Source organism: Chiloscyllium punctatum, chromosome 15, assembly GCF_047496795.1.
Source record: "Chiloscyllium punctatum isolate Juve2018m chromosome 15, sChiPun1.3, whole genome shotgun sequence".
NCBI lineage: Eukaryota > Metazoa > Chordata > Chondrichthyes > Orectolobiformes > Hemiscylliidae > Chiloscyllium > Chiloscyllium punctatum.
The window spans coordinates 48,680,416-48,693,360 of NC_092753.1; the positions used below are offsets into that span (position 1 = coordinate 48,680,416).

A 12,945-nucleotide genomic window follows, 5' to 3' on the forward strand; every position below is an offset into this window, starting at 1 on the left:
CTCACAAGAATGGGGTACAATGCCCAACTCATCAACCACAAGTTCCGACGTACCAGAGCAAGGAACCGTAATGAGCTCCTCAGGTGACAGGCACGTGCTGCAACCGACAGGGTACCCTTCACTGTTCAGTGTTTCCCATGAGCTGAAAAATTACACCATGTTCTTCGTGACCTGCAACACATTATCAATGAGGATGAGCACATCACCAAGACCTTCCCCACACCTCCACTACTTGCCTTTAAACAACCACCAAACCTCAAACAGATCGTTGTTCGTAGCAAGCTGCCTGGCCCTCAGGATAACACCATACAACCCTGTCAGGGTGGACGCTGCAAGACGTGTCAGAGTGTGGATATAGATACCACCATTACGTGTGGGGACATCTCCCACCTTGTACATGGCAGGTACTTATGTGACTCAGCCAACGTTGTCTACCTTATACGTTGGGGAACACTTCAGTAGTCCAGGACATTCAGCCTCAGACCTCGGGTGACCATCCTCCAAGGCGGACTTCAGGACAGGCAGCAGTGAAAAGTGGCCGAGCAGAGGCTGATAGCTAAGTTCGGTACCCACAGGGAGGGCCTCAATCGGGACCTTGGGTTCATGTCACATTACAGGGTGATCACCATTGCACTACACACACACACAGCTACTCCTACACACACTCTCTCACACACACACAGGCACTCCTATACACACATACACACGGACACACATACACACAGACGCGCACACAGACACCCACACACACTCTTACAGACACACACACACTCACACATGCACCCCCTCACAGACTTAAGACACTCTGCACTCACTACACACACACACACACACACACACTTTCTCACACTCAGAACCCCCACCCCAGACAGACACACACATACAGACAGACAAAGACCCACATGCACACATATATTTTGTGGGGTGAATTTGTACTTTCAGGGTTACATTGCACTTTGCTCAAAAACTGCATACATTCATGTAAAAGTCCGTTATCTCACTTTTTAGATTAGAATCGATCTAAACATCATGGCATAGATAGAGATCACAGGGGCCAACACCTTCAACATATTGTCTACCTATCACCATTGTTAACAGCTAACCCGAGAATGCAACTTTTTAAAATAAAGGTTTTGTGATTTACACATGAAAGAAGTGAAACTATCACGGTATTCTAACAGATGAAAGGCTTAACAGGCAATTAATTTTTCAATGTATAATTTCAGTTACATCACTGTAGATTTTTGCTATAAATTCTGTGTGTTAGGATTGAGCCATCCACTATCACCTGATGAAGGAGCAACGCTCCGAAAGCTAGTGTGCTTCCTATTAAACCTATTGGACTATAACCTGGTGTTGTGTGATTTTTAACTTTGTACACCCCAGCCTAACACCGGCATCTCCAAATCATAGCTTGTGAGACATCCAAGCCAGGAAGGGAGGTGAAATAGTGACTGAGGAATGGAGTTTGTGGCAGATCCTAAAGACAATGCCTGACATTTTATCATTCCTGATATGGGGACCAAAGTGGGTCCCCAATACCTGAGAGTGAACAATAGGACTAAGGCAGCAAATTGACCTTTGAAGGTCATCTCTGAAGCCCCTTTGGAGATGCCTCATTGAAACTGATGAACTCTTCATAAAGTGGAAGGTCATGCTAATGTCAGTAGAATTGTAACAACTTCATAAAATGGTCACTGTCATTGCAGCATTTGACCAATAACCCTGGTAACAGAAACCCAGCAGATCTCCCTCCACTGCCTTTAGCTGCCATGTTAAAAACCCTTTCAGCCTGGCCTGGTAAAATTCCAGTTGATGTCTTTTGTCTTCTCATTTAGAATTATAGAGTCATACAGTGTGGAAACAGACCTGTCGGTCTAACAAGTCCACACCGATCATAATCCCAAACTAAGCTAGTCCCACCTGCTTGCATTCAACCCAGATCCCTCCAAACTTTTCCTATTCCTCAAATTATCCGAATGTTTCTTAAATGTTCCAACTGTACCCGCATCCACCACTTCCTCTGGCAGTTCACACACAAACAACTTTCTGTGTAAAAAAGTTATACCTCACATGATTTTAACTCTTTCTTCTTTCACCTTAAAAAAATTTCCCCTAGTTTTTTAACTCCTCCACCCGAGGGAAAAAGACCATGGTCATTCACCTTATGATTTTCCTCATGATTTTATAAACCTCAATAGGATCACCTTTAACTTTCTACACTCCCAGTCTCTCTAGTCTATTTTTGTACCTCAAATCCTCCACTCCCAGCCACATCCTGGTAAATCTTTTCTGAGCCTTCTCCAGTTTAATAATATCCTTTCCATAACAGGCGATCAGAATTGAACACAGTACTACAGAAGAGGCCTCACCAACATCCTGTATAATACCAACATGACATTCCAACTCCGATGCTCAAATTGAGTAATGAAAGCAAGTGTGTTAAACACCCTCTTAATGACCCTGTCAACCAGTGATGCAATTTTTAAAAAAATGTACCTGAACCCCTAGGTCTCTATCCTTTACAACACTATCCAGGGCCCCAGCATTAATTGTATAAGTTCTGTCCTTGTTTGTATTACCAAAATGTAATTCCTCACATTTATTTAAATTAAACTCCATCTGCCACTCCTCAGCCCCTTGACCCAAATAATCAAGATTTCTTTGTAATCTTATATAACTTTCTTCATTGTCCATTATAGCACCAATGTTAGTGTCATCTGCAAACTTACTAACCATAGCTCCTATATTCTCATCCAAATCATTTATATAAATGACAAACAAAAATGGATCCAGTACCAATCCCTGTGGAACATCACTGGTGACAGACCTCCAGATTGAAAAACAACCCTTTACCACCATCCTCTGTGTCCTGCTGTAAAGCCAATTTTGTATCCAATAGGCATGCACATCCTAAATCCCATGTGGTGTAATGTTACTAATTAGTCTATCATGCGGAGCTTTGTCAAAGGTTTTCCTAAAGTCCAAGTATTCAATGTCTACCGCTCTGCGTTCATGAATATTTTTGGTTACTTTATTAAAAAAACTCAATCAAGTTGTGAAACATGATTTTCCTTGCAAAGAAACCATGCTGACTATCCCTAATCAATCCTTGCCTCTTATTATGAAGGTGTAGGTATGTGTACTGTACCTTTAAGAGCAAGAGGAAGCTGGCAAGGACTGATTGAAAGCACAGAGTGTGCTGAACAATTTAAAAATGTAACATTTGGTTGAAACAAATAGCTGGAGTTGCATTGTCAAGCAACAAAAACAAATTCAAATTTGGCCAATCAGTTTAAATTATGCCCCGGATACGAAAATCCAATCGAATTTGAATTTTACCATTGGGATGACATCAAACCAATGAAAGATCTGATGTTTTGGGGTATAAAACCAGACATTTTGAACAGTTAGGGAGAGAACTGCCAACAACAGCCAAGCAAGCACCAAGACTGCCAGCAGAATAGGTCTCTGAAAGGTACCTGTCCATAAGAGATTTGTACAGAATACTGAAGCCGACTTGGAGAAATCTACAGAAACATTTCGAAATCCAACGATGATAACTGGTTTCGAAATGAATTTGTCATAAATTTAAGAGGGAACGTATCAGACCAGTATTGTAGAGAGGGAGGTAAAAGATAGGTTTAACAGAAAGGAGTTATAAATAGTTGTTGTTTTAATGTTCTCTGTTGGACTTAAAGAACAATATTGTTAATTTTTAGTTCAAATAGTGACATCTGGGATAGTTCTTTGCCTCTTAAAATTTAACAGATTTTGGTGTGAGGTGAGCTTCTCTGTGGGTCGGGTTTAAACTAGCAGAGGGGTTTACCTCGTGTCGTAACACTCTCCAAAGCATGTAAATCCTATTTTTCAGAATCACCTCCAACAATTTAACTACCACCTATGTCAAACTCACAGGTCAATAGTTTCCAGACATCTCCTTACAGCTTTCTTAAACAATGTAAATAGAGCAGATGTCTGCTGATTCAGAAGTGAATGTTAGAGAAACTGCATGACAAATCAGAGATAGTGGAGGACTCAGAAGTGCTGGTATTGATGTGGAGCTGGGTGCATATGTTAAACCCGATGTTCTGTCTAATGAAGAAATGTTGAAAAAGTTGAGTTTATACTCATTGGAGTGTAGAGGAGTGAGAGATGATCTTACTGAATTTTTAGGGTTCTGCCTGGGTAGATACTAAGAGGATATTTCCCCTTGTAGAAACTAGGACTGCTTTCAGAATATGGTTTCCCTTATATAAAAGAGAGGAATCTCTTCCATGAATCATTCATTTTTACCCAGGGAACAGAGGAGGCTGGATCATTTAATACATTCAAGGCGAGGTTAGACATGCTTTTGATCTATAAAACAGTCAGATTATCAGGGCACACAAGAAAGTGGAGTTGATACCAAAAATTATATTTGGCAAGACCTTACACAATTGTGGAGCAGCATTAAGAGGCCAAATGTCCTACTCCAGCTCCTATTCCTTACATTCTCACATGTTTTTGCCAAGGGCAGCATTTAGATGAGAAATAGATTTGTGCCAAGGATAGATCCTTTTGGGGAGCACCACAATTATTGGTATGAGACTACAGATCATTCTCTGGCTAAAACTGAATATATAAAAAGAATGAAACCAACCGTGGGCAGTTGAACTTGACAGATGATGAAGGAGAGGCATAAAAGGAAGAGAATGTGGCCAAAAATGTCAGAGGCTGTAGATGCAATAAAAAAAATGACCACAGACAAAGCCAACTAGAATGTCATTTGTGATTTTGGTACGGTCGATCTGTGTTGTGGCAGGGATAGAAAAATGATAGGAATTTTCAATGTATATTGAAATGGAACATTGCAATCCACTACCAATTAAAATATATATAGATTTTGTCACTGAAGCTCTGATAGCAATTGTGAATCATTACTCCAAGTAAAGCAGAGTCAGCATGAGTTATTATGGAGAAATTTCTGTTTCATTGTAAACGCAATATTAAGAATAGTATTTCTGAGGAAGTTTTAATTCCTGAATTCACTTCTCACAAACTAATTTTACTGATTCTTTTTAAAAATGTCACATGTCCCAACAACTACATGCATTTTTAGGCCATTTTTACCACCAAACACCATCTATTTTGAAATCAATAAAATTAGCATATACCAAGCCTGCAACTTGCCCAGGCTATATAGATTAGTATCACATCTTTTGGATTTATCCACTGAGCTACAAGTAAAGTCACTTATGATTTAACATGACAATGTCTTATTTTTCTTTAATATGAATCTACTTTAATTGGAAAACCATGGCACTGTATTCTTATACTGTAACTCAATTGCCAAATGAAATGAAACTCACCCAATTCTTGGTCATATTCCTTTCTGAAAAAAAAGGTAAAAAACAAAATTAATATACTCTTGGTTTCAAAATATTACCTTTCATCTCAATCTTCTTATTCAAGGCATTACCGAAACCTCAAGCAACATGAACTGCATTTGTAAGACTGATAATGAAACAAAATGGTTCACTATACAGTTTCAGACCAAATAACATATATCAATGTCAATAACTATATTCAATTGCAAACATTTTAACAAATATAAGATGAACCAATGTACCCTCTGGAAGGGTATCAGATCTAAAGAAGTACTAATGTTGGAGGGGCATGTTCATGAGCATAATTGAAGAGATTATTTTAAAGGTGGGAAATGGTGCAGAAAGACAGAACAAAATGGAGATTGCGGCAAAATGTAGAAGTTTCTCAGCTGAAAGCGTTGCCACTGAAGGTGAATTGGTGACAAGGGTAATGCAGTATGAGCAGAGTGGGAAGTGAACTGACATGAACAAGAAAGTAGGAGGAGATTGTAAAGGCCAGATTGAGCAAAACAGTGGAAGCACTTGAAGCCTAAATGTGAGACTTGAAATTGATATTCAGGGATCCCATGGGGATCCGCAAAGACTGGAGGGATAAATGTGTGGAATTTTATACAAGATAGGAGACAGGTAGCAGCATTTTGGTTAAGTTAGAATTTATATCCAATGTGAAGGATGTTAAAAAGGTGATAGATGCATGAATTTCAATGAGTGCAGAGATGAGCTAGGAGCATGGACATTTATCTTGATAATGGAAGTAGGTAAGTGATATTCTGCATGTTGGAATAAGCATTGAGCAGGTAAGGGCGGTCCTTATATGTCAAACAAACTGAGCTGTATTAGGCATCATGGAGGAGAATTTCATCAGGTGTTAGCATCCATACTTCCTGGTAGGTAAACAGATTAGATTTCATTTTGCAAATATTAAATTACAATGAATTCTGGCTTATCTGCAACTTAATTTTGAGCAAGCTCAGGTGGCACAGTGGCTCACTGGTTAGCACAACTATCTCACGGACCCAGGTTCAACTCTAGCCTCGAGCAACTGTTTGAGTAGAGTTTGCACATTCTTCCCACCACCCGTGCCCACCCCCCAACCCAACTTTTGCGTGTGTTTCCTCTCGGTGCTCCGGTTTCCTTCCACTATTCAAACACATTGTTCAGGGATGAGCAGGCTGGGTGGAATAGCCATGGGAAATGTAGGAATGGGATAGGGTTGGGATGCTCTTCGGACAGGCGGTGTGGATTCAATGCGAAAGCAGCATTCCACATGAGACACTTCAGCACAGAGCTGGTAAGAGGAACAGGAAGAACTCGTGAGGTGCTTTGGTAGTATCCCAACCTCTGAGCCAGAAAACCTAGGCTTAAGTCAACTCAGCAGGTCAGACATTAGAAAAAACCACAGTTAATGTCTCAGTTGGATGACACCTGATCAGAAACCAAACAGAAATTGCTGGCTAACCTCAGCAGGTTAGTCAGCACATGTCGAGAGAAAAGTAGAGTTAACATTTCAGTTTCAGTGACCCTTCTTCAGAACTGATAGAAAAGGTTGGTATATATGTTACAGGAGGGGTGGGAGATGGAGTGAACAATAGGTAGAGATGGAGAGAGAACAACAAAGGACTGGATAAAGGTCCTTCTGGGAGAATGAGTTTATCAGTTTTGATGAAATGCCAACATGGGCCTGAAATGTTGACTCTGATTCTCTCGATATAGGCACTGACTGATCACTGTCAATAATTCCAGCATTTTGTGTTTTATTTTTCAGATCTCCAGCATGACTGGGATTTTGCTTTTGTATATCAATCATGTTTTGCTTCAGTATTTTCTGTCATGTTTTCTTCTTGACAAGCTTTCCCTCTGGAATCCTTTCCGTTGCACCCAAGGTGGATACTCCAAAACCTTTGTTTTTCCTGAAAGCTGGACATCCTTGAAGGTCTGGATGGATGGATCTTGGTTACTGAAATAATAAGTGGAGTTTAACATCTCCACCAGGTCAGTGGAGGAAGGATATAGGCTTTTGATTGTTTTTGCCTCAATAAAGCATCTAATTGAGGAGTAGGTTTGGTGATTATTTCTAGACTTAAGGTAACATCAAGATTTTCACTGTGTGTTCAGGTCTGTGATCTTTTGTTTCATTATTCCTTACAAATTGCTCTTTATATAAAAGAGTGATATGAGTCCCAGGTTCGATTCCAGCCTCGGGTAACTGTCTGTGTGGAGTTTGCACATTCTCCCCGTGTCTGCGTGGGTTTCTTCCGGTTGCTCCGGTTTCCTCCCACAGTCCAAAGATATGCAGGTCAGGTGAATTGGCCATGCTAAATTGCCCGTAGAGTTAGGTGCATTAGTGAGAGGGAAATGGTTCTGGGTGGGTCACTCTTTGGAGGATTAGATGGAACAAAGGGCCTTTTTCCACACTGTAAGAGATCTAATCTAATCTTAATACTAGGTGGTATAACCAGTTGACAGCTTTCTAAATAATTGCATAAATATTTATAAACATTGCTCAATGCCAGTCCTGATTTAATATTCTTCATTAGTGAAAATCAAGTTCACAAAATGAAGCTGTTTATGGCAGGACCTCCGTGAAATTTCCCCATTTCTCAACAATAATTGTGAGCTTTGTTAAATAGGCTCTTACGCAAGACACTGCAATAATTTTCACTGGTTTGATTATACTTTTCATAGAAATTTGCTACTAAGGATTGCAGAAGCTCTTCAATCTCAGGGAGTAGCATTAACAGATGAACAGAATCACTGTTAAAAAACTTTCAGATACATTTCGCAAAACTGGCAAACATCGTAAATTTGAATTGTAATCAATAAATATTTTGTTAGAGCAATACCTTATTTTAATACCAAGCTAGAACTTCAGAGAAGTTTTATGGACACAAAAATCTAGAGCCAAATTATCCAAGAAAAGGAAATGGATCGATATTGCTCATTGCTTTGGTATCAAGTGTTTTGAAAGTTATGGGAGAGAAAGACACAAACTGACATCTGACAACGTCAGAGTTTTTGAAACAGAGAGAAACTAGGAGACAGGTTTCCTTTTATGTTCTTGATGAAATTGCATCTGTCTTTAAATTCCAGAGCAGTGGGTTTGTTCGAAATCAGTGACATCAAAAATGTAAATACTTGCATTTGTCCAATGGTCATAAAGTGCCAGAAAAACTCAGTATCTGGAGAGGGAAGCAGAACTGACTTTTCAACTCAAATATGATTCCTTAAGGATGTTAGTGTTTAATTTGAGTTTTGAGTGTTGCATCATTATTTCTGGTCATTCTCATTACTGAATGCTAGATATGCTTTTCTCAACTTTATATGACGCACCTCTGGAGCTGGTGGGACATGACCACTGTGTCACAGACCCCTACCCTGAATAGTAGAGTAGCCGGTTAGAGATAGTTTTACACTTAATGCATATCCCAATGTTGAATGAAAGTAAGTGACACACTTTTAATAGTCACAGAAGAAACACTTCAAGATATAGGTGACTGAGTGGGTGTCAACATCAGATCAGGCAGACAGGGTCTGATCTCGTTTCCCCCATTGAATTTGATACGGGAAGTGGACATGCTGTCAAAACACCCCCTAACCCCACCTTCCACATCTACCCATCACCAGAAATCTCAGGCCTCTGTCTGAAAGGAGATGAAGGGAGCAATTTTCCCTTCCCTGCAAAGGTCTGGGGCAAATATCACTATCCATGTCACTATCCATGCAGTGTGGTCCTGCATTGTCAGCTGCCTTTTAAAGTCCAAGTGATGGTGGTCTATTCAGGAATATGCAAGGAATGTTGAGATCTTCTGGCTACAGCAAATGGTAGAATCAGACAAGAGGGATGCTATTGGGGCACGGTAGTTCATTAATGAGGTGACTTTGAGATGAGAGCACAAGAAAATCCACTAGCTGTCAAGGACAGGAATCCTCCAAGAAGTTCGATGGAAGTGAGACAGCCAAGACTTAGTCCAGTGTCTCCTGAATAAAAGTGGAAAGTTGAGGCAACCATACAGGCTGCCTGGTCTTGTCAGGTGATTATATCTGTCAGTTTAAGGCAGTAACATTGTTTTTAAAACCACTTTTAACCCATGGAAGTCTCATCTATTAAAATCAAATGATAAAAGCTGAATATTGAGAAACGATTTTCATGATAATTTTAACAATATGAAAGAAACAACTCCTATTTTAACTTTACTATACTTTAACCTTATCGAGGTTTTTAAAATTATTTTATGGGACATGGATATTGCTGGCAAGGCCAGTTTGTTTTTGCATATTTATTTCAACTATTGTGTCTGAGTGCCCATGTATATATTCTTTCTACTTTTTTTGTCATTTTTTGCACTTTACAATTGATTGTGTTCTGCCTTTTGAGGTTTTAAGATAGATCAGTCACAATCTGTTACCAAATATTCAGAAAAACAATACTCCAATTTCTGGACAGGTGTAATCCAATGAAGTGCAAATTACCATATTATTGGAAATTATAAGTATTGGAACTCTCATCATCAGACCTGAGGAATGTCACTAGAGTTTCCTGAGGGGGTGGGTCAGTGCAAATTTGATTAGCACCTGAAAACCAACCCAGCGAACATGAATCACACAGTCTACCATAATTGTTCCTTCCAAATCAGACAAAATTATAGAATGCAGCCAGCACTTAACAGGCTACGAAAGAGGTGAAGTCCTCAGCTACTACAAGTGAATGTGAAGCTAGTGTATCTAAAAGCAGACTACAGTACCTAAAGCTAGGCAAGAAAACAGGTAGGTGTATTCTGGTTGCAACAGGTTCTGTAGGTGGTTGGAGAAGAGTGTGTTCTGAGCGGAAAGAGTACTGAAGAACGGTGCAACAAAACAAGGCTCATGCTCAGTGGCAAAACATTACTGCGTGCCTTGATGCTGGAGGTTCACAGCAAGGAAGGCCATGAGGGGCTTCCAGGCAAACACTGAAGAAGCAGTGACAGTCAATAATAAGGTCAATGATATCCCATGAGAGATGAGGGTCAGGGTTTGCTTCTTTAAATGGCATATCCTTACAAATGAACATTGAGTCTCATTGACTGTTCCCGTCACCGCCTTGCCTTCATTCACATGACAATAAGCTCTACTGGCCACATTTCATACCTCATATTCAGAGCTTCAGCTCCTCCTCTCACACAGCACTGCTGCAAGCATCGTGCCCCCATTTCTCAGTTTCCACACGCAACCAGCTATGCTAGCCACATCAGTCAAGCGCATTGCACCACATTCTCATTTTGCTCTCCGTTATTAGACAAGTCAACCCACAAGCATGAGCAGCAGGTGTAAACTAGCAGGGCCAGGCACAGCTGTCTGCCCTTATGTGAAGGCAAAGACAATGCTCACCATTATCACAGCAGCCATGGCTAAAGCTGGGACCAGCTGTAGGACTAAAGGCAGGATGACAGTATACTAATTAGAATCATAGAATGCCTATTGTGCAGATGGAGGCCATAAAGTCCTTTGAGTCTGCACCAACCCTCTGAAGAACATCCCACTTCGTCTCAGCACTCCTTACTGCCATATTGTCACTGCGCACTCCTTGGCCAATGGGGAAATTTTGTGTGGCCAATCCAACTAACCTATACACCTTTGGACTGTGGGAAGAAATGGGAACACCCAGAGGCAGCCCACACAGATCCACGGGGAAAACGTGCCATTGTACGCAGACAGTCATCCAAGGCTGGAATCGAATCCAGGTCCCTGGCACTGTGAGGCAGCAGTGCTAACCACTGAGCCACCGTGCTGCCCATTGTCATCTTTCTCACAGCCCACTCCGCCCTCACCCCACAATATCTTTTCATTTAGAAGGTGCAGATGGTCTATTCATGCACCACTTGCTTTCCTGCCCCTCTCCTCAATGCAACTCTATCATTAAAACCTTCTCTTTTCGCTGAGAATTTACCCCAGGGAATTTGGAATTGTTCCTTGGAGTACGATTCAATTGTTCTCTTTGAGGGTGACAGTTTTGTTTTGCTTCTGCTGGGACACTGCGACATTCTTGCTGTTGCCTTTCATGGAGTCCGTCCAGACCACTGTTGCCCAAGCCAGTAAGGTGTAGTCTGAGACTGAGCCTCTTAGGTACAGAGCTGCTTGAGGTTAGACTGCAAGACTCCCACGCAATGCCAATAGCCTTTCATCAGCCAAAATGCACAAAAACAGGCAGAAAAACATAGAACATTACAGCACAGTACGGACACTTTGGTCCTCAATGTTGCACCGACCTGTGGAACCAATCTGAAGCCAATCTAACCTACACTATTCTATTCTCGTCCATATGCCTATCCAATGACCATTTAAATGCCCTTAAAGTTGGAGAATCTACTACTGTGCCCAGCAATGCGTTTCACGCCCCTACTACTCTGAGTAAAGAAACTAACTCAGACATCAGACCTTTATCTATCACCCCTACATTTAAAGCTATGTCCCCTTGTGCTAGCCATCGCCATCCGAGGAAAAAGGCTCTCCCTGTCCACCTTATCTAACCCTCTGACTATCTTATATGTCTCAATTAAGTCACCTCTCAACCTTCTTCTCTCTAATGAAAACAGCCTCAAGTCCCTCAGCCATTCCTCATAAGACCTTCACTCCATAGCAGGCATCATCCTAGTAAATTTCCCCTGAACTCTTTCCAAAGCCTTCATATCTTTCCTATAATACAGTGATCAGAGCTGTACGTAATACTCCAAGTGCGGCCGCACCAGAGTTTTGTACGGCTGCAGCATGCCCTTATGGCTCCAAAACTCAATCCCTATAGGCTCACAAGACTATAATTTCAAGGGTTGTCTCTACTCCTCTTCTTGAACAAGGGAACAACATTCGCTATCCTCCAATCTTCTGGCACTATTCCTGTGGACAATGATGACATAAAGATCAAAGCCAAAGGCACGGCAATCTCCTCCCTGGCTTCTCGAGAATCCTAGGATTAATCCCATCTGCCCCATGGGACTTATCTATTTTTATACTTTCCAGAATTGCTAACACCTCTTCCTTATGCACCTCAATCTCATCTTGTCTAGTAGCCTGTATCTCAGTATTCTCCTCGACCACATTGTCTTTTTCTAGTATGAATACTGAAAAAAAAGTATTCATTCAGCACTTCCCCTAGCTCCTCTAACTCCATGCACAACATCCCACTACAAGGCTTGACTGGCCCTAATCTTACTCTAGTCATTCTTTTATTCCTAATATAGCCAGATCTTTCCTGGCTAACTTGTAATTCTCAAGCGCCCTAACCGAGCCATCACATCTCATCCTACCATAAACTGCCTTCTTCCTGTTGACAAGAGATTCAACTTCCTCAGTAAACCATGGCTCCCGCGGTCAACAACTTCCTCCCTGCCTGACCAGTACATAATTATCAAGGACTCGCAGTAGCTGGTCCTTGAATAAGTTCCACATTTCAACTGTGCCTATCCCTGCAGTTTCCTTCCCCATCCTATGCATCCTAAAAGAACGACTAGTAAAGAAAGACTAAATAAATGTATACAAAGAGAATTTGATGAGTTTTGACTGGTTTGTTTTAAAATAATGCTTTAAAATGTCTATTTTGTGTTGG

General features: G+C 41.0%; 1 protein-coding gene across 1 annotated transcript in view; it reads right to left on the reverse strand.

Moving 5' to 3' along the window:
• LOC140486223 (uncharacterized) overlaps positions 1-12,945 on the reverse strand; it is a 50,763-nt gene that overhangs the window by 23,162 nt on the left and 14,656 nt on the right. The window contains exon 2 of the mRNA XM_072585066.1: positions 5,352-5,374. Within this exon, the coding sequence (XP_072441167.1) occupies positions 5,352-5,374 (23 nt within the window). The remainder of the gene's footprint in view (positions 1-5,351; positions 5,375-12,945) is intronic.